General features: G+C 42.8%; 1 protein-coding gene across 1 annotated transcript in view; it reads left to right on the forward strand.

Moving 5' to 3' along the window:
• Positions 1 to 6461: 6461 nt before the first annotated feature.
• DNER (delta/notch like EGF repeat containing) overlaps positions 6462 to 23112 on the forward strand; it is a 326985-nt gene continuing 310334 nt past the window's right edge. Inside the window, exons 1-2 of the mRNA XM_017895295.1 lie at positions 6462 to 6724; positions 6833 to 7316. Of these exons, the coding sequence (XP_017750784.1) occupies positions 6462 to 6724; positions 6833 to 7316 (747 nt within the window). The remainder of the gene's footprint in view (positions 6725 to 6832; positions 7317 to 23112) is intronic.

Consider the following 23112-nt stretch of genomic DNA (forward strand, 5'->3'; position numbering starts at 1 on the left):
TTTTGAGTTGGAGTCTCACTCTGTCTCCCAGGCTGGAGTGCAGTGGTGTGATCTCAGCTTACTGAAACCTCTGCCTCCTGGGTTCAAGTGATCCTCCTACCTCAGCCTCCCAAGTAGCTGGGATTACAGGCGTGTGCCACAACACCGAGCTAATTTTTGTATTTTTGGTAGAGATGGGGTTTCGGCATGTTGACCAGGCTGGTCTCAAACTCCCAACCTCACGTGATCTGCCTGCCTTGCTCTCCTGAAGTGCTGAGATTACAGGCATGAGCCACTGTGCCTGGCCTATTTTGCTTTTTTTTTTTTTTTGAGATGGAGTCTCGCTCTGTCGCCAAGGCTGGAATTTGATGGTGCGATCTTGGCTCACTGACACAGCTGCCTCCCTGGTGCAAACGATACTCCTGGCTCAGTCTCTAGAGTAGCTGGGATTACAGTTGTGTGCCACCATGCCCAGCTAATTTTTTTTTTGTATTTTTAGTAGAGATGGGGTTTTACCATTTTGGCCAGGCTGGTCTCGAATTCCTGACCTCAGGTGATCCACTCGCCTCAGCCTCCCAAAGTGCTGGGATTACAGGCAGGAGCCACCGTGCCTGGCTGCATCAGTTGTTTTTGTGTGTATCTGATAGCTGTGTTGAGATTTTGGTGTCAATGGTGTGTGACTGGAGTCACATGTCCGTCTCTGAACCAATCTGTCACCAGGGGAATGCTCAGGTCTAGGTCATGTGGCTACTCCTGGACCTGGCAGTGGGGTCAGTTTCATGTGCAGCACATGGGCTGAGACTTGGTTTTCCCATGGCAAAACTGGGCCCCAGCTATCCAAGAAGGAGAGATACTAACTAGATGGAGAAAACCACAGATGTCCCACCATAGGCAAGTTGGTGATAACGGAGCTCAGATATTTCAGGCTTCATTTGTAGTACAGACAGGAAGCTTCTTGGCTGATAACTGAGTGAGTCATCAGCACTGTTATCAGCCCTCGACTGACAACTTCCAGACTTCTTTTATGTGGGAGAATAAACCCATAATTTGTTTAAGCCATTAATACAAACACCTTCTATATTCAAATAAAAGCATAAAAGATTGTGTCTGGAAAACCCAAAGACTGGAGTTATTTCATAATACTCTATTTTCAGATCCCAGAATAAATTCAGGTGCAAAGAAGAGGACTTAAACTGAATCTCTTTATTTGCAGGTCAGTTATGTGGATTTATTATATGATAAATCACTTCCAGCTTACCTGAGATGTAGCACCCACCTTCTTTCCAAAAGAATCTAAGTTTTGTGCAGCCATTGGCAAAATGGTCTCTATATTTCCCTTTGGACTTTCAGTTACCTGTAGACAGTGACATCATTCCTGCTACCCCTTTCCACATTTGGTTAACCTTTAAGGAGACAAGAAAACACCCCTCCTCCCTGCAGAGGGTGGGACTGGATGCTGGATTGAAGCTGGAGTCAGCTTGAAAGAAACAGTTGGCCATGTATAGAGAGAAGAGACACTGGATCCTATGTTCCAGTATAGGGAATTAAAAACAGTTATTGAGTTTAAAATACTTTTCATGTTCTTGTGAATCAATGTGAAAATACCTGATTTCCACTTGGAGGTGGCTCAAGTGCTTTATGAAATATTTATATAGGGAAGATATGCTTCCTTGCTGTCTTTTTATTCAAGACCTCATTTAAACCTACCCTAGATCAAATCAATATTACAGTGATAATGTAAAATAAATTAAAACTGTTTTAAACAGCTGCTAGAACAGTGGTTCAATTCAAATCAGAGCAAGTCTAGAGGGAAGAAAGTAAATGTGAACCTGTCTCAAACAGGATTTAAGAATTGTTCATTGATAATAGAATAAAATAATCTGAATATATATGCTAACACTTAAATGACTCATTTTAATAAAGATACTACTAATTAAAGGAATAAGATAATTACCTAGTGCTTGTGGCTATAATGCATGTAAATCAATTATTCTTCATGACGATTCTTCAAAGACACTTAAAACTCCCATGTACTTATTTAGCATTTATATTTTTTACACTGCCTTTTTGCATTGATTGATTGTTTTGTAGGAAATACTGGAAGTGGAGGAAAGGTGCTATGGGAAAGTGGATAAAGCATAAACTGGTGATTTGGAGGCTTGGAGTCTCATTCTGATTCTGCAGCTACTCAGCATGGGCAGCTATTAGCTTCCTCAATGCATCCTCTTCCTCCTCAGAAAAGATCTTTGGAGAGTCCCATCCAGTTTTCACATCTTACACCTTCACAAATCAGGAGTAGTAGTTACCTTGCAGAGAGGCAAGTGAGCAAACTAAAACTCTCAAGTACCTCCCCACAATAAACCAAAACCCAGCAAGCACTGTTCACCATACCCTATATAATTGATACATACAGATATATGCTACATATGTCACATATATGACACACATCACACATACATACATGATATACATCACACACATACATGATATACATCACACACGATACATCATCTATATTTACATGATATATACATTATCCATAGGTACATCTATCTATCTATATTTGTCTCTATAGCTCATGTGCAATATCCACTAAGTATCGGACTTTACATTGTAGGATACACAGTATCTACTAAGTGTCAGACTCTGCACTGTAGGAGATTCATATATCAGATACAGAGCAGAGATTCAAACAAAGCATGGCTCATAAGCCAGACTCCTCCCTATGTTTGAGTCTTGGCCATGCCCCTTGCAAACTGAGTGACTTTAGTCATTTTACTTCAGCTCATTTCACCTCAATTTTGTCCTTTAATTGGGCACTAGTCATAGTTCCTACCTCATCATGCTGGCATTAGGATTAAATGAGGTCATATATAAAGAATACTCACATTAGTGTCTGGTACACTGTAAATACTCTACATCATCACTATCATCACCTAGAGCTCTCTAAAATTGGGGTTTCTGTCTCCTCTCCATGTTATATGACATCTGAAGGTCAAAGAGAATAACTTGCCCAGTGCTATCGTGGGTCCTAATAGAACTGTTCTGGCCAAAGTAGGCTGGTGCTGTTCTTCATGGTAGAAAGCTCTCACCAGGCAATGTGTCCCTTCTCTCTATACATGGCCAACTTTTTCTTTCAAGCTGACTCCAGCTTCGATCCAGCACCCAGTCCCACCCTCTGCAGGGAGGAAGGATGTTTTCTTGTATCCTTAAAGGTTAACTGAATGTGGGAAGGGGTAGCAGGAATGACATCGCCGTCATATGACGTCACTGGCAAATGAAGGTGCAGAGGGAAATATAGAGACCATCTGCTAATGACTGCAGAGAAACTTAAGATTCTTTTGGAAAGAAGGTGGGTACTAAATCCCAGGTAAGTTGGAGGTGATTTATCATCTTATGATAAATAATTTAGTTTGGGTCTTAGTTCAAATCCTGGGAGATCAAGCTTGGTAACCTTTGCAATTTCTTCTAAATATAAGTTTCTAAGTCTGTGCATGATGACACGGTGCACCCAGACTGGCATTCTCACAGGATGCCGTGGTGGACACAGAGTTTGAAAACCTCATTAGGAGTGGTGTTCTCATTGAGGCCAGTGGTTCCCAATTGGCTACCTGTGAACCCGCTGGTCTGGGAAGTTGATTTTCTCCATTTGTGACAAAATGCAAAAAATAAAGACAATTATATTTGCATTAGTTTGTAATATTTTTATAAAACCCTATGGGTATAATGCAATTGAGTTGTAACTCTAAACTAGATCTATGAAGAGAAATGAATCTTGTAAATTGTTTTGAAATGTTTCCATTCCACCAAATCCAGAAGCCTTAGAATTTCTAATGGGATCCAGCCTTCTACCTGGCAGAAATAGTACACCTGAGATCACTAGTCATGCTGCCTTGCCTGGCTCATTGGGGAACAATTAATCCTGCTTTGCCACTTATTAATGTGTGGCCTCGAGTTATTTTACATCATTGGGACTCAGTGGCTTAAAACCATAGTGGTTTATTTCTTAGGTCATATGCCCATTGCAGGTTCCCATTGCTTCACCACATCGTCCTCTCTCAGGGGCACAAGCTGGAGGCGCCCCCATTCCACCTCTTGGAATCTTGCCAGTTGTCATGCTAAGGAGAGGAGAACACAGTGGGACGTGTGCGGGATGTTAAAAGTTTCCATCTGGAAGTGGTGCATACTATTCCCTGCACATTTTATGACCACGGCAAATAATATGACCACATCTAACTTTAAGGAGAGCAGGAAGGTAAAGTCTTACAAAGAAGTAGCAGTGAGGTCAAATGTACAATCATTCACTTCATATTCCATTTCATTTATTTTAGCTCAGCATTTTTACTGATTAAGATAAATTTACATGTTGATTCTGGTATGAATTTTATCAGCTGCCCAAAATTTCAACTACATAGTATTTCCCTAAAAACTTCTGGTAGCTTGATAGTGACCCCCTGACTGGTGTGTTGTTAAACAGTTTTGAGTCCACTTAGCTGAATTTTCTCCATAAGGTGATCATGAGAAATTCTATCACTTTTTTTTTTCTGAAATCAAGATACATTATTGGTCTATTTGGCCTTTGACTTGTCAATATAGGGCCTTTATCAAAAAAGGAAATGAAATGAGTCAGGATGAAGATTTGATATTCTGTAAGTTGGGAATACTAGAAAACAAAAGCCTGGATTATTAGCTTTCATTTAAACATAGAGGCAATATTATTTTAATCACTTTTGTTAATGTGACAGGGTAATGTATTACTTGGACTTTTTCATTGAATATTTGGGGATCTTGCAGATGGTTGAAAAGCTGTCAGTGAAGTACCAGATCAGCTTTCAGAATCTACAGAAAAGACCCATTTCTCTGAGAGTGATAATAGTAATAATAGTTAACACTTGCATGGCGCTTAGTACATGGATGTTTTGGGACCAGGACATGCAAGTCAATATGCTTTTTTTCCAGCGTTAATCATGTTGCTCCACCTATAAGCTAAGGTGCTGGAAGATTATAGTCTTCCTTTTTAGCCTGGAAAAAATGAAAGCATCTTGTATTGTCTCTGCCATAATATGCATTTTAAAGATTAAAGACTAAGAGAATACTTTAAGAAAGGAAAATTATCTGAAACACGCAGTAACCAGCATCCAGAAAATAAAACCACTTTTAATTATCCTATATTTCAAAGTAATATGAAATACACAAACAAAGGGGTTGCTCAGGCAAAAGGATAATAAACTGAAATGTGATTTTAATTAACTCACAACCTTTTTACACTTCATCTTGCTTCATTTGTGTGTGTGTCTTGATGGAAGGGAATGAAGAGCACTATCCACTAGTCCAGGATTCAAGGTAAGAGAAGTTAGTTTCAGGAAAGAATGCAACTCCAGGGCCACAGAAACCACCTGACACTAGTACCAGCAGAGGGTGCTGGCGTGGCACAAAATTAAGAATTTTCAATAGGAAGAGGTCTTAGATTAAAAGACAGCAGGTGTGAGGAAAAATGTAATAACTGTTTGTATCCACTTGGAGGTCTGAATTCTCCGCTTGCAGATCTGTCTGGTGTTTAGTGATTTCCTGCGAGGGCCACATGAATTGTAGGTATCTCTTAAAGCAGAAAAGTGGGACATTTGCTTCTGTGTTTGAACAGGACAGGGAGAAGCCATGCAGTTTGCCTCCTGTTTCCACTGGAGGACTTTTAGCAGCCCCTGGCGTCTGTGACACCTACAGCATTAAGTTCACATGGAGTCCCTACTTTATTATTATTATTTTAAAACAAAACAAACTATTTTGTGTTTACTAAAACAAAATTGGCCCAGACTGTCAATTCAGGGGAATCACATTTTCTTTTTTCATTTAGCCACTTTAAAAAGAAGGTAACAGGTATCTGGGAACCCACAGGTAGTAGAGATTGTGAAAGGTCAGGTGGAGGAGACAAGGCTGGCTGCGCTTTATTCAGCGGAGTGCAGCCTCCCTGGCGGTCGCAGCACCGGTCAGCCCAGCCAGGACGTGTAGAAGAGCCCCCTGAAGTAGGTCACAGCCAATGCTCCTTTTATCCAGAGTCCCCTGTTGTGATTCCTTCGCTAGCAGCGCCTCTGCCAACCTGGGCTTCTGAACTGTTCTTTCGGGCGTTCTGGACTGGGAGTCAATTGACCCACTGGATTCGAGTCCAGACTTTCTGGGCCTCAGTTTCCCCCTAGGTTCAACGACAGGGATGGACAACCTGACACCGAGGCCTCTTCCCGCCCCGACACGGCGAGGCCAGACATTCCTTAGTGGCGCGGCAGGCCCCGCTCTCTGGAAAGGGCCGACGAGAAGGAGACAGCTCGGTCAGCACCAAGGACAAGGGCTCCGGGTCCGCCTGGCTGACGCGAGGTCACTTCCAGGCGAGCCCGGCTGCTGAGCGAGCGTCCGGCGCAGGGTTCCGTGGCCCGGCGGGAGGGCTGGGGTTGCCGAGAGAAGCGCTGGGGTAAGGGGAGCAGCCCCGGGGGATGAGGCAAGGCCGGGCCCCGCGGCGGTCTTGCAGATTCTGCGCCAAGAGGCCAAGGGTGGCTGCTGCCAAGGCGTCGCCCCTCCCTTGGGGCGCCCTGCCGCCTCCCGCGCGCCGCCCTGCCCGGGCCTTGGGGCGCACCGGGTGCTCCCGGCTCTGGAGGCCCCTCAAAGTCCCCTCTCCTGCACGCGTGGACCTCTCCAGCCCCTTTCCTGCCCCAGCATCGCCCGGCTCCCTGTACCAGGGCTTCTTCTGGATACACCCGTGACTTCGACTCACTCCTGGGGGACGGAGTCGCACATCGCCTTTCTGCAACTCCCACCCCAACTCCCTGCGGTGAAAGAGGCCCCACTCCCCAGTACTACTCCCGAGCTGGGCTGCGGGCGCCCCAACGCCCCCCCGCTCGCCCCGCCACCGCCCCGCAGGCCCGCCCGCCGTTACCCGGGGAACCGCGGATCCCGCATGCTGCAGGAGGGCCCGGCCCCGCGGAGCAGCCCTAGCCCGCGCGCCGCTCTCGCAGCTCCTCGCCGCCACTGCCCACCGTCACGCGTCCTGGAGCTCCGGCTCCGCGCCCTCCTGGCCGGACCATGCAGCCCCCCGCGCGGCCCAGGCCACCGCGTGCGCAGCTGTCGCCCTGCTGCTGCTGCTGCTCGGCGCGGGGCCCCGAGGCAGCTCCGTGGCCAGCCCGGTGCCCGCCGCGCCCCTATCCGCGCCCGGGCCATGCGCCGCGCAGCCCTGCCGTAACGGGGGCGTGTGCACCCCGCGCCCTGAGCCAGACCCGCAGAACCCTGCCCCCGCCAGCGAGCCTGGCTACAGCTGCACCTGCCCCGCCGGGATCTCCGGCGCCAACTGCCAGGTGAGTGTAAGCGGCGGGCGCGGTGTGGGGCGCTGGTCCGGGACCAACAGTCTCTTCCCGCCGGCCCTGCTGCTGCTGCCTGACAGTGGGCATGCCTGACCCAGGCTTTCCCACTTCGGGAAGGCAATGGATCCAGTCTCTTGGCCCGCGTGGACGCGGACACCCGGGCCGACCCTGATTCCCTTACCCACCCTGGTTCCCGGGCGGGGCCAGCGGGGCTCTCGGGGTGTGCCGCTCCGGGGCTCGGCGCTCCTCGCGCGGGGCTCCAGACGCTCCGGTTGGCCACCGAGTGGCGCGCCCCTTCCGGCTGGACCGAGCCAAGAACCACTCGAGCGGTGTCCGCCTTGGCAGCGCGGAGGAGCAGGCTCCGAGCGTCCCTGGCGAGGTGTTCAATGTCCAGGTGGTCCACGCTTCCCGTCCCGCTGGACCCTGTGTGTGTAAAGGGTGTGCGGTGTGCGAGTCAAGTGATGGTGGGCCCCGTGCCAGGTGGTGGGGCACTTTCTTCTCTTCCTCCGCCCTTGAGGACTGTGACAAGGCAGCCAGAGGACGAGGAGGGCAGCTGCCTCTCCTTGGCCTGCGACCAGCCCTCTCTAAGCTTAGGAGCAACATTGGAACAGTCAGAGGCATTCGAGGGGGCATTGTACGTGGAGCTGGCAGGGCCGCCCTTCCTGCCGTACGCTCCACGGGGCGCACGCTTGGGGCTGGCAGCCGGGACGTGAGCAGGGCACCGGGAAGCCTCCAGAAAGCGTGGGGCGGTGGGAGGGATGGGACGATGGGATGTAGCCAGCAGCCGCCCGTGAATTTGGGGTTTCCGAGAGAATTTGGCAGAAAATGATATCTGGGGCTTTTACAAGTACGTTAAAGCTTGGTGAAACCTATTAACATCAACATTTTCAGTAGACAATTTGGTAGGACTGTGTGTACAGGTAGAAAATCCCCAAACCTCTATTGCAGGGTAGGGCAAATAATGAATTCATCTGAAATGATTACTTTAACCCACATGAATATGGACGACATTTGGGATCAGATACTATCTTTCTTACATTTAGGGTGGAGGAGTTTGTTTCATATAAATTTGATAACAATGATTGAAGAGTTACTTTGAGAATGCTCAAATAGGTTCTTTCAATGGGGAAAAAGGTTGCCCTTTCAGTATGACACGTTTTACATTTTTTAGAGGTAAATGGGATTGAGAAGCTTGACCTTGACAGTCAGATTTTTTCGCATTTATCTAGAATATTTTTATTTCTTTTAATAGCAAATTAGCAATTTGAATCCATCTTTTCAACATTGTGCTCTTCCTCTTTGTTTACTGGTTTCAGTAAGCTTAGTTCCTTGAAGGGAGGTGATGAGGAGGAGGAAGAATTTGTGTGATGTGAGCATCAGGAGTAGGTTTGGGACATGATAGCTTCTTGGAGGAAATGCCTGTTGGAGCCATTCTAACCGTTAGAACAAAATCCTGCTTTTGCAAAAGTGAAAATGACTGCAAATCAAAAACCAGGGAATGGACTCATGCTAATTTTCCCTGTGGACTGATGATTTATATGACTTTTCCTGAAGAAATGAATTGTCTGAGTGTGTCCATCAAACTGCTGTTATATTTCCATGTCTGAATTTTATCCTTCAAAGAAATAATTGATTTGGACCTAGGGTTTAGTGGGAATGGATGGGAGAAGGTAGGTTAGAGTGCACATTGATTTACATGAGAAGAAAGACTGGACACTGGGAATTTAACACAACTCTGAGATGGTTTTTGGTGACTCTAAAAATAGATATAAGATATCTTCAAGAAAAAGAGCTCTTTGGTGCTCCCTAAAGATGACTAACAGAGAAACATAAATATTTTGATTTGTCCTAAGTAGTGACTTGGTATATAATATAATTCATTCAGAAGAGTCATGAACTAATACATAACATTGCAGAACCAACTGGTTAAAAACAGATTCGGGTTTCTTTTGTAGCTCCCATTTGACATAGGCTTAGCTATGTGAACACCACCCACCTGAGCAGAAGCAATAGGGCATGCCCTGGCATGTGAGTTGAAAAGAGCGCTGAAGTTATTGTAGTTCTCATAGGAAAGCTTAGTGAACTTGGAACTTGATTGGACTTGGTTACCCAGAAAAGCTTACTGAGACGATTCAGGGCCTTATAATCCATAAAAATGGATTCCTGATGATTTTAATTTAATCATTCATGATCTCGCAGTAAGACTTGAGACTCATTTTTCATGGGAATGGCAAAGAACACAAAAGACAATTTCAAAAGAGAAGTTAAACCTGGGGTGGTGGGGAGGGGAGGGGAGGCAGGGAGAGAGAAACTACATATACTCAATTACAGATAAGGAAAATGGATCTTAGCCACTGCAGACTATGTGGTTGCTGAAATAGAACCTCATGCTCACTGGATAAATTGGAAGTGGAATTTTACCTGGGTGTGAAGAGGATCTTTTAAACAGAGCATCACTCCTCCTCCTCCAAAGACAATAGTGTTAGCAATGGTAACATTAGAACCTAACCTTGAAATTTCCTTTTGTGTGTGGAGAAATTTTAAGAAAATCATAAACTACAAATTGGGATTAAAATGACTGTCTTTAGGCTTTTTTTTTTTTTTTTTTTTTTTTTTTTTAAAAAAAGGCTGTCTTTAGCTTTTCTGTGGTTGGCTGATTGAGTTTGCATAAGTCAGTGGGGTCCAGGACATGCTTCTTTTGTCACCTGAGTGATGGGGACTCATAGGATTTGGGAATTGTAGGTCGTGTGGGTTTGAAGTCAAGCTGAAGTTAAAACTGCTGGGTCTTATTTCCTCATCTTTTACGATGGGATCTATGGGACCTACCTCATAGGATTCCTCGTGAAGACAGTGATTCCATTCCTTGATGTTTGTGGCTGACAGCTTTAAAGCCTCACTCTCCCTCTTCCTCTTTTATTCGACATCCAAACAAGCTGATAAGAAAGCCCAGGGGTTCCCTCCTTTGGTGCTGGCGGGAGGCTGAAACCATGCAAACTCCTGCCCTGTGCCATCCCAGCCCCAACCCCAAAGTGCAGCAAAACCCACAAGCCAGTCTCCTTTCCCTGCACTCAGAAGCCATTTAAACCCATTTGGGAGCTGCCTGCTCTCCCCAGAGAGCCCCATTATGTCAGCAGTAAACCTTTTTATACCGTGTGTGCGTGTGTGCGCCATTTTCAGTCTCAGGGTCCACACCAAATTTTGGGTGGGTGTCCATCCTGTCTCTGTGGGATGTTCAAACTAAGGTTCTGAGAAGGATTAAATTAATTAAGTGCTGTTAAATCACTGAGCACCTGTGACATTTCTATAAATGTCACCTCTTCCCTTTCTTTTTAAACTTTCTGCACATATTTCAAATGCTCATTACCTTAACTAGATAGAACAAGTATCATCATCTCTTTTAGTCAAATGTAGAAAATGAAGCTCATTTTGAATGAGTGACTAATCCAAGGTCACATTTTGATACTGCCCTGAAAGGCCTCTAACACATGCAGACATCTTAAATCATGAGAAATTCAGCTGATCTTAAAACTGTATATGAAAATCTAATTTGTAGATAGATAATGATGATGGTAGCTCACCCTCCTTTTAAGCACTTGCCACATGCCAGCACTGTTCCAGCGACTTTGCAGATATAACTTGCTGATCCTTGCAATCTCCTATGAGCTGGGTGCTGTCCCCACGCCAATTTTATAGATGAAGTGCAGAAAAGTGAAGTGACTGTCCCAATGTTGCACTGCTAGTAAGTATGAGCACTGGAATTTGAGCCAGCCAGGTTGGCTTGATACGGGGTGGTAGAATCTAAAGAGTGCCCAGATGAAAATCCAGCCCTGGACCTGTCATAGTTACAATAGGGAGCAAGAGCTGCAACCTCCTTGAGTTTTACCAGTAAAAAGGGGATGAAGTAATTTCTGAGTCCAGTCTTGCTCTAAGTGAGCTTGTACAAGTGTGCTCAGCTGGAATAAAAAGGCACAGAGGTGATAAAGACACAGATTCTCCTTATGCCACATGTTAACCAGGAGCCTTCACCATAGAGTTAGAATTCTGGGTCCTAGCTGAAGTTATTTTTACCATGGTGGCAAGCAAATGGACACTACATAAAAAAATGTTTCTGATAGGTTTGAAAAAACTTCAACTGATTAGAAATGGAGGCTGCTCTTGCTTGTTCTGGTTCATTTGGGGAAGCAGGCAGGTATCAGAGGTGGCAATGGCTGGGCCAATTTTTCTTTTGTGGTGAGTGGTACAGAAACTCCTTCTATTGGGCTGTCCATCAAAGAAGGGGCTATTTAAATTTGTATTACTTTGTTTTGTAAAGCTTATTTTATTTTCATAAAATAATTCTTTGCCTAATATTCAAGCAGTCAGATACCTGTTTGTGTTTTTATTACATGTTCCCTAAGGATCTTATCCTTCAGGATTATAATGACAATATGTTAATTTCTGCACTTGGAGTAAAAAGGGGACATGTATGGCTGCTTTTCATGCAAGTTAATTTTACTTATTAAACTGATTTTATAATCCTTTCTTCTGATTAACCATACTAACTTGAAGCAATGGTCTGCTTCAGAGGAACCTGTTTTTGATTGAGGTTTGCTAACAAACAAAAACAAAATAATTCTAGTTCTTTGCACTGCATGGGTCTTTGTTACTGGACTTTACACACACACAGACACACCCACACACAAACTCACATTGTAGTATGTACAAAATGTTGAATAGTAGCTGAGATGTAAAGAGACATTCTTTCTCTGGGTTTTCTATGAACTTCTTGTGATCTTGGGATAATTATTGAACATCCTTGAACCTCAATGTTCATATCTCTAAAATGGACTAACAATGCTTATCTTATTTTCTTTATAGAAATGGTGTAACTCACAAATAAGAACGTAGTAAAGTTCTTTTTGAAAGTGTAAGGAAGTATGCAAGAATGAAGTTTAAAACATTTTGAAAAAAGGTAACATGCTGTGCAAATAAAAGCTATGCTAAGCAAAGGATTGCATTTTTCCCCATATAAAATGATTATATTAGTTTATTCAGTGTGTTTGTCTTTCTTCAATGAACAGACACAGCTTTTTCTCTCTACTAGGAAGAATTATGTTATGACATGTTTTGAAAATGAAAATTTAATTGTATTAAGCTTTTATAAATGTGTACTTTTATTCTGAAGTAAATGATTTCTTAGAAAATTCTCAGTGACTTGAAGTTTTCTTTTGAAATGAAGGAACAAAATTTGTCAAAATTTTGTAAGAATTTTAAGAAAAGCAGGGAACTTGATGTTTTCTTGGTGTCATTAAAGCAGAATGATTTGCCTATTTTGTACATTGCATTCTTGCTGCATTCTTAGGAGGCATCACTCTTCTCAGCTTGGCCACCTCACAAAAACGTATTCCTGTCTTTAGCTTCTTTGCTTAAGCTTCTCATGTGATATGGTACCATCAAAAATGGTTTTGTTTATGCCCTCATTTGATAAGCATCAAACAAGAAAGAAAATCTAGTCTGAAGTTGAAGGGTGTTTGAGTCAGAAAGCTGAATGTCGGGGTTGTATTTTTAGCTATCCATATCAATTCAGTAAGCAGCTGTGGTCAGAGCTGCTTAACCCAGAGGCAGTGACTGCAGAATCCTGCCCCCACCAAACAGAAAACTTGACAATGTGGCAAAGCTTTGCAGACAGAATTTCTTTATATTTACCCCTTCCTGTGATTCCCCCACATTAGTGCTCAACCCTGGCAGTGTATTGAACTGATCTGGCAGCTTGAACAAAAATGAGTGGTCCTACGGTTCCCCTGCCCCCAGATTCTGATTTAATTGGCCTAGGGTGGGGCCTGGCACTGGTAATTTTTAAATGCTCCCCAGGTGATTCTACTGTATGAATAGGGTTGAGAAGCTCCTGCTAGACGCTTATCATCTTTCTTCATAGCCTGCTCAGCATATAGCATGTGGCAGAGAAAAATGACAGTTGTACCTGCTCTTGGTCACTCCTGCTTGAAGGACAACCAGGTTCACAGCCTGGAAACTCCTGGTCCACACCCTCCTCAAATGGTATAGATTTTGTATCTCAAAGTGACCTTAGAATGGAAAGGGTCCAAGCGTGGGAGTCAGGCCTGGGTTAGAATCTGGCTCTGAGTATCCTTGGGTAAGTGACTCCTTTCTCTGAGGCTTGGTTTTATCATCTGTGAAAATGGGATCCTGGTGCCAACCTTGAAAGTTGCTGTGCCTTAGAAGTGTCTTCACTGCCTGAAAAAACAGTGAAGAGAGCATGAGCTGGCAGTCTAGACTGCTAGGGAATCACTACTTGTTTCTTATTTGAACACACTAACCTACCTTCAGTCAAGAATCATGGTGTGCATCTTAGAGCCCTTGTCTTTGAGAGGAAGGGCTGTCAGGAGCTCCACTCCCTCCTCCCCCAGTTGCATGGGGACCCAGCACTGGGACTACATACAGTAGGCTCTACATAATACTGTTGAATAAATGACAGGTGTAGTGGGGTGCAGCTGTGGGCACCAGAAGGGCTTTGGGCCTTGTGGGTAGATCCAGGGCATGTGAGGAGGGACTGTGTTTAGGAGGAAAGCACGTGAAGACATTTAATCTGTTTAATCATTTCCCCCTGTGCCAGGTCTGTTCTGGGAAGTGCAGAATATTTTTCAATAAATCCTTTGCAGTAGCCCTAGCTTTTGATATTTCTAATAAAGCTTTCTTTTAATAATACTTTTCTGTGGCCAGGTGCTGTGGTTCATGCCTATAATCCCAGCACTTTAGGAGACTGAGGCAGGTGGATCACCTGAGGTCAGGAGTTCGAGACCAGCCTGGCCAACATGGTGAAACCACATTTCTACTAAAAATACAAAAATAAAATAAAATAAAATAAAAAAATAAAATAAAATGAAAATTAGCTAGCCGTGGTGGCGCATGCCTGTAGTCTCAAATACTTGGGAGGCTGAGGCAGGAGAATCACTTGAACTCTGAAGGCGGAAGTTGCAGTGAGCCAAGATCACATCACTGCACTCCAGCCTGGGCTGAAGCGAGACTCTGTCTCGGGGGAAAGAAAAAAACAAAACAAAAAACCACCTTTTCTGATGAACTAAATCAAGGGTGGCCAAACCACAGTCCTCATCCCCATTCTTTCTACCAACTAAGAATGGTTTTAACATTTTTAAGCAGTCGGAAAAAAATCAAAACTAAACTAATATCTGGGCTGGGTATGGCAGCTTACACCTGTAATCCCAGCGCTTTGGGAGGCCAAGGTGGGAGCATCGCTTGAGTCCAGGAGTTCAAGAGTAGCCTGGGCAACATAGTGAAACCTTGCCTCTATATAAAAAACGTCTCATATTACATGAAAGTTATATGAAATCCAGATTTCAGTGTCCAAGGATAAGGTTGTTTTGAACACAGCCACACACATTTGTGTAAGTGTTGTCTGTGGCTACTTACATGTTCCAGTGGTAGAGGGGAGGCATTGCAAGAGACGGCATGGCTCATAAAGCTGAAAATATTTATTTATTTATTGAGATGGAGTCTCACTCTGTCACTCAGGCTGGAGTGCAGTGGTGTGATCTTGGCTCACTGCTGCCTCCGCCTCTCAGGTTCAAGCAATTCCTGTGCCTCAGCCTCCTGAGTAGCTGAAGTTACAGGTGTGTGCCACCAATATTGGGCTAATTTTTTTTTTTTTTTTTTTTTGTATTTTTACTAGAGATGAGGTTTTGCCATGTTGGCCAGGCTAGTCTTGAACTCCTGTGCTCAAGTGATGCACCCATCTTGGCCTCCCAGTGTGTTGGAATGACAGGTGTGAGCCACTGCGCCCGGCCCCAAAATATTTATTATATGGCCCTTGATAAAGGGAGAAGTTGGCTGACCCTCTCCTAAGTATTTCTGTAAACATTGGTGGAAAGAGTTTATTTTTTCATTTTTATTTATTTGACTTAGCCCAAGGCTCCTCTCCCTTCTCCCTTTTCCTCTTCTCTTCCATCCCTCTTGATGGCTACCTCTAGCCCAGGCTCTAGGTAGGGCCCTGGGACTGACAGAAAGAGTACAGTCATTGTCTTCAAATTGCTTGAATCTCTAGAGTTTTCCTGGATGGATCTGAACTTTTCCCTTTATATCAGCCCTTGGCCAACATGTCTGGACACCATAGTTACAGTTTATTTCCAGGGAAGTGTGTGAGGCAGGGAAAAGAAATACTAACTGGAGGGGTTTTGGGTGTGGGTGAGCATCTTGACTGAGTTACTAGAGGCTTATTAGCTTTCCTAAACCCTGTTTCCTCAGTCACTGACAGGATGGTTGGAAAGAGGAAAGTGAATAATAAGGTCTCTGGCACAGAACTGGCCCTCTCTAAACACAAGCTGCTATTTTGATAAAAGTGAATATGAGTCCCCATCTTATGGCTAAGGAAACCTACCTGGGGTCCTATAGCTTGGTGACAGAGTTGGGGATCTGAGTCCAGGCATGGTGGCTTCGAGTATGGGGTTGTTGCTCTTACCGTACTGCTGTGCCTCAGACTAGCTCCATGGTTTTTGACTTTCAAAGGGAGCACCAGAGGGAAAAGGGAACCAGAGGGTTGCGGTTCCATTCTGGTAGTCTTAGTTTCTGTGTGGAGGCTTTGGGTTTGTGTAATGTTATTTCTTTCTTAAAGAGAAAAGAAAAGGCGTAGGGCTTTTGAAAAACAGGATTTGAGAAATGAAATCACTGTACTTGAAAGCAAGGCGCTTGGAAATAGAAACGTGTCTGCTATCTTTTGCTCATAGTTCCTGAAAGCAAACAGGTCCTTTAGAATTTCAACACTGGTACTTATCTGGTCCTTGTAGTTGATGTAAAGGAGCATTTGTAATTACGTTTTGGGTTTCAGAGGCAGATTAAAACTCCTTTATGGAAGACAGTCTGTGGTGGAAGAAATCACAAGAGAAGAAAAGTATCTAGTCCTTCTTTTCCATGAGACGGCTGAAGCACAGACTCTGTAGCAGTGGGCTGATGGAGGCTGAGTGGAGGACGGCTGAATTACCATTACTCCTAGTATCCCACTGCATTGAAGTCAGATTTCTGCAATGTGTCATTTGGAGCAAATTCTTGTGGGTAATTTTCAAGCACAATAGAATGTATTAGGATAGAACAAAAAGTTAAATATATCCTAGGTATATTACTTTAGAATGGGAAAATGCAGTACAGGAACAATGAAAAGAACACCAAAATCTTTAACTTCAAATTGACTAGCTCTATTGCTTCTTCCACGAAGGATTCCCAGATTCTTTTCATTTTATGACTGTTTTTAAAATTAAGGTATAATTTACATACTGTAGAATTCACTCTGCTTGGCGTTCATTTCTATGCATTTTGACATACAGGTGTGTAACACCACCACAATCATCCCTGTACATTTCCTCATGCCCCGTTGTAGTAAACCTCTCCCCAGCCCCAGTCCCTGTCAGCCACTGGTCTGATTTCCATCACTATAGTTTTGCATTTTCTAGAATGTCATACGTGTGCGTTTTCCACTGAACATAATGCTTTCGAGATTGATCCATGTGGTTTCATGAATCAATTGCTTGTTTCTTATTATTGCTGAATAGTAGCCATTGTATGGCTAGACGACAATTTGTCCTTTTACTAACTGATGACATTTGGTTTGTTTCCAGTGTTTGGTGATTATGAATAAAGTTTCTATAAGTGTTCACATACAGGTCTTTAAGTGGACATGTTTTCATTTCTCTCGAGTAAGTAACTAGGATTTCCTGGGATTGCTGGGTCATGTGGTAAGTGTGTGTTAAACTTTAGAAGATGCTGCCAAAGTGTTTTCCAGAAGAGGTGTACCATTGCATTCCCATCGGCAGTAAACAAGGGTTCCAGTTGCTTGCCTCCTTGTCAGTTCTTGGTGTATCATTGGTGATTTAGGTTTTAGCTATTCTAATAAGTGTGCAGTGGTATCACATTGTGGTTTTAATTTGCATTTTTATAATGATTAATGATGTTGAACATCTTTTCATATGCTATTTGCTATCCATGCCTCTTCTTTGATGAAATGTCTATCCAAATGAGTTCTGAGGTTGTTTTTCCATATTTCCAATTCAAATTCAAATCCCTTACTTGATACGCGATTTGCAGATATTTTCTCCCTATCTGTGGCTTCTCCTTTTCCTTCTTTTTTTTTTTTTCTTTTTCTTTCTCTCTCTCTCTCTCTCTCTCTCTCTTTCTCTTTTCTTTTCTTTTCTTTTCTTTTTTTTTTTGAGACAGGGTCTCACTCTGTCACCCAGGCTGGAGTGCAGTGGTGCAATCTCGTGATCTCGGCTCCTTGCTACCTCCGCCCGCCAGGCTCAAGCAATCCTCCCACCTCAGCCTCCTGAGTAGCTGGGACTACAGGCATGTGCCACCACACTCAACTAATTTTTTAAAATTTTTAATAGAGATGCGGTTTCACCATGTTGCCCAGGCTGGTCTCAAATTCCTGGGTTCAAGCAATCTGCCCACCTTGGCCTCTCAAAGTGCTAGGACTGCATGTGTCAGCCACTGTGCCCAGCCCTTTCTTTTCTTAACAAGCTCTTTCAAAGGACAGATTTTAAAGACCAATGAAGTCTAACTGATCAATTTTTTCTTTTATAGTTTGTACTTTTTGTGTTCTATCTGAGAGATCTTTGCCTAACCCAAGGCCACAAAAATCTCCTCCTGTTTTGTCAAGTATCATTTAAGGTTTGACATTAAGGTCTTTGACCCATTTTAAGATAGTCTCTTTATATGTGGTGCAACGTATGGGTAGTTTTTTTGGTTTTTTTTTTTTTTTTTTTTTGCTTACAAATGTCTAATAGTTTCAGAAACATTTGTTGAAAAGACTGTCTATCTCCACTGAATTATTTTGGTACCTTTGTTTAAAATCATTTGACCAAACATGTGTGGGTCTATTTCTGGACTCTTTATTTTATTACATTTATGTCTCTTTTTGCCCATTCTACACTGTCTTGAGACTACTGTAGTTATAGTAAGTCCTAAAATCAGGTTGAGTCCTGTAAATATGTTCTCCACACTTGTCCCCACCACCTGCCAAATTATTTTGGCTACTCTAGAGCCTTTGGAACTTGCTTTTTAGAATAGCACAGGTGTGGAGCTAGAGAAATGCAGTTCTCCCAGGCACATATTGAGATGACAAGAATCCTCCAAAACAGGGTAAAATTTTACACTGAGGTAGAACCAGGATTCTTAACCTGGGATCTGTGGATGATTTCAAGGGTGTGTGGACACTCACATACTCTTTTTTTTTTTTTTTTTTTTTCAAATCATCATCATCATCATTATTTTTGGTGACAGGGTCTTACTCTGTTGCCCAGGCTGGAGTGCAGTGACATGATCATGGTTCACTGCAGCCTCGACCTCTATGGCTCAAGTGATCCTCCTGCCTCAGCCTCTTGAGTAGCTGGGACAATAGGCATGCACCACTGTGCTTGGCTAATTTTTAAATAGTTTCATAGAGGCAAGGTCTCACCATGTTGCCCAGGCTGTTCTCAAACTCCTGAGCTCAAGTGATCCTCCCACCTTGACCTCCCAAAGTGCTGGGATTACAGGCATGAGCCACTGTGCCCAGCCCATCGTCATTTATTTATTTATTGCTAACACGAATTCAAACAAGTATCCAGTTTACCTGAACAGAGCAGGAAATCAAGGCATGATTGCTATCATCAAATCTTAATCTTCAGAGAACATTTCCATGATGTTGGCCTGAAGACACTCAGATTCTATCAGTTTTTCCAGGGTTCCATGTTTAAGCACTGCAGCTCCTTTTAAGTTTTCCTGAAGTCATTATTTGGATCTTTCCAATAAGGCTTTTCTCCTACTTGGCAGTATATGAATGCACATTCTTCCCCAACATGCCTCAGCCCCTCTCTACAACCGGTTTGGCCCGCATGCCATTGGGGCTATATCTGTTACCTCCGATGTCCTTGGAACTGGCAAAGAAGACCAAAATGGTCATGTGATTTTGCTGTTTCATAGTCTGGTTGAACTCCTCAAAGTCCAACATGCTCACCTCCTCATAGCTGGCCATCCGCACAGTGCTGTGGACTGCGGGAGGAGTCCGTGGGTCCAACTATTGTGGGGTGGGACTCACGTGGGGCCCACATACCTTGAGATGCCAAATTTTGTATGTAGATATTCTCCTGGGGAATGACTCAAAAGTTTCAAAAGATTCTTTAAGACCTTCCCTACCTGTAAAAGAACCACTGGAATGGAGGAAGAAGCAGCTGGTTGAATACATGGGACTTCTGAGCATGGACTAAGGCATAGACCAGGAGCTAGCCTGGGACCTCGAAGTACCCCAAAGTAGGATGCCCAGGCACAATACAGATGCACAGTTAAATTGGAATTTCAGATAAACAATGAGCATTCTTTTTTGTATAAGAGTGTCCCAAATATTGTACATCATTTATCTGAAATTCAAATTTAAGTGGGAATCTTGTATTTTTACTTAGCTAAATATGGCAACCTTACCCCAAAGGCCTAATTCCTGCTCCAATTCCCAACTTTTTTCTGAAAAGTTTGTCAACAGCACTTTAAATTCTTGTCAAATAATTATAGAAAGAAAATTTTGCTAACTTGCATTTCAAACATGAAATCAGCTCATAGTTTTGCATCTTCATGGTCCTTTTAAGGATAACCGTCCAACTGCTAAAGCATTATAATCCCCTGGAAATGTGTAAAAGTCCTGTTCATAACCTTCCCTTCCCTTTCCTCTGCCTCTCCTGCCAATTTCATCCCTCTGCACTAATCGCTGTTTCCATTTTGCTGTGTAGTTTTACATTTTCTTCTTGGTACATATAAGCATATGTGAAGCCTATGTAAATTCTTTTATATGTATACAAACTATTTTATATAAAAACTAACTCAACCTATACATAATGTTCTGCAACGTTTTCCTTAATCTATTTTGAGCATCTTACCATATCTTAAAACAGAAAGCAGACCCATTCTTTTCGATGGTTGACTAGTATTCCGTTGTGTGATTATTTACATATTCAGTCCTTACTAAAGCATATTATTTCCAGTTTTTAAATAATGTTGCAAAAAATTAGCTGAGCATGGTGGCACACACCTATATTCCCAGCTACTTGGGAAGCTGAGGTGGGAGAATCGCTTGAACCTGGGAGGCGGAGATTGCAGTGAGCCAAGATCATGCCACTGCACTCCAGCCTGGATGACAGAGTGAGATGCTGTCTCAAAAAAAAAAAAAAAAAAAAAAAAAAAAATGTTGCACTGACCCCTGTGCACACACACACACACACACACACACACACACAATGACATATATTTATATACACTAAGCATTCTAATAAATACTGCTAAGTTGCCATCCAAAAAGGTTGGAGAATTTTGCAAATTTATTAACAGCATATGAGAATGTGTACTAGCCCCCATTTTTTGTGTGTGTCAACTGATAGGTAAAACATGATATTTAATTGATTTTCTTTGTGTTAAAAAAATTATGAATGTCCCTCATTTATTATGAATGAATTATGAATGAGGGACATTCATAATTTTTTAATGAATTGCCAACTTTTTAAATGAATGAATTGCCTGTTCTTATTTTTGTCTAATTTTCTTTTGGGTTGTACATTTCCCCCCCACTGATTTGTAATGGCTCATTGTTAATGAAGGAAATTAAATTAGCCCTTTGTCCTTTGTGTTGTAAATCTCTTTTTCCTGTGTATCATTTTTCATTTGACTTTGCTTATTCTCATTGTCTTGCTCTTCAGAAGCTTATAATCTTTGGTTCTTACTTAGCCAAATTCATCAGTGGGGAAGCTGATAAGTTTTAATTAGAAGTCTATGCTTTATCCTGTTACCATACTGTATAATATGTTGAGAATTAGCAGATTCAAGTCAAGAATTTGCTTTTGAAAAATTCTATTTTGTCCAAGATTTGTATCGATAAGGTTGATTCTACTATCTCTTTAGAATGTACAATTAAAACTGGGCGTAGTGACTCATGCTTGTAATCCCAAGCACTTTGGGAAGCTGGGGCAGGCGGATCGCTTGAGCCTAGGAGTTTGAGATCAGCCTGGGCAACATGGCAAAACCCCATCTCTACTAAAAATACAAAAATTAGCCGGATATGGCAGTGCACGCCTATAGTCCCAGCTACTTGGGAGGCTGAGGTGGGAGAATCGCTTGAACCCAGGAGGAGGAGGTTGCAGTGAGCTGAAATCCAGCCATTGCATTCCAGCCTAAGTGACAGAGCAAGAGCTTGTCTCAAAAAAAAAAGTGCGATTAAATATAACTTCAATTTATGCCTATTTTAAGAAGGGTTGGCATAGATTTTCTAAATCATATTTAAATATTTTTAATTTTTCTTGACTTATTATTGAGGCTGGAACACTGCAACCATTTTATCAAGATTCCTTCTTTTTTTTTTTTTTTTTTTAAGAACTCAGCACACTTTTAATAATTGTCACGTGTTCCTTAGTATTTTATTAAAATCATCAAGTTAATTTTAATGGCATTATTGGATAATAGAGTATTTCTTAGACGTTCTTGATGGTGTAATGGTCTGATTTCAAACAATGTTCTTCATCCAGGCTTGGGCAGAAAGACTTGGACTAATATTCAGCAAAATGCAAATTTCCCTTATGCTTTACTCTCCATATTGTATTTTTAGCTCCTTTCCCCTTGAGAACAGCCTTATTTCTCCTGACCAGGAGTTTTTGTGACCCTCTGTCTTCACTTTTACTCTTTAAAATTGGCCATTGGTTTTTTTGGTTGTGCAAAAGGGAATTCTTTTATTTCTGTAGAAAAGCCCCATAATGAGAGAGATAATAGGAAAAACAGAGAAATGAGAACTAATATTAGTGTTTCTATGAGGCCCCAAATAAACCTTTAGCTGGAGAGAAGTAAATTCTATATTATTATTATTTTTCTATTTTACCAAGGGAGAGTAGGATGTGGGAGGGTGGAAATTTTGGAGCTACATACTGACTAAAGTGGAAGTCAGCTTTCTTTTTGTCTCCTAAGGAAAATAAATTGTTATCATAATGTTCAAACTTAACAGTGTGATGCCAAAAACTGATGCTGACACCTTTTTAAAAATCACAAGTCGATTTTATGCAAGGTTTTTCTTGCTTCCCTTGCTTTCAATGGACCCTACAGATGTTTTATATGCTCAGAAGAGCACATAAGTGCAAGTAGAGCCTTTGGGAATTTAGGCGAAGTCAAGAGCTTTTTCTCCTAACGTAGATCTTTCCTGGTAGTATGTGAGTATGCTTTTGATTGTTTTCTTCCTTCTCTGTATATTTGGAAAAATGATTGACTCACAAATGTTGTCCAGGAAACAGACCAGCAGGGTACAAGGCTGTTGACAGAGGCCATTCAGTTGATCTCCTTGCCTCACTTTGCCCTTCCACTTTTTTTCTTTTATTGTTTTCTTTTAGAGACAGAGTCTTGCTCTGTCACCCAGGCTGGAGTGCAGTGGCAGTGGTGCAATCACAGCTTACTGCAACCTTAAACTCCCGGGCTCAAGTGATCCTCCCACCTCAGTCTCCTGAGTAGCTGGGACTACAGGCACATACCATCATACTTGGCTAATTTATTTTTTATTTTTGTAGAGATGGCAGTCCTTCTAGGTTGCCCAGGCCTCTATGTTGCTGGTCTTGAAATCCTGGTCCCAAGCAGTCCCCCTACCTTGGCCTCCCAAAGTGTTAGGATTACAGGTGTGAACCAGTGTGCCCAGCCCTGCTCTTCTACTTCTACATGCGTGCCTTGAAAACTCCTTCCTCAGTTGGAGGCAGGTCTTCTTTCCCAGAAAAGGGAGTCTTTATTTCCTGTTAGGGCT

Source organism: Rhinopithecus bieti, unplaced genomic scaffold (assembly GCF_001698545.2).
Source record: "Rhinopithecus bieti isolate Rb0 unplaced genomic scaffold, ASM169854v2 scaffold_24306, whole genome shotgun sequence".
In the NCBI taxonomy this organism is placed as follows: Eukaryota; Metazoa; Chordata; class Mammalia; order Primates; family Cercopithecidae; genus Rhinopithecus; species Rhinopithecus bieti.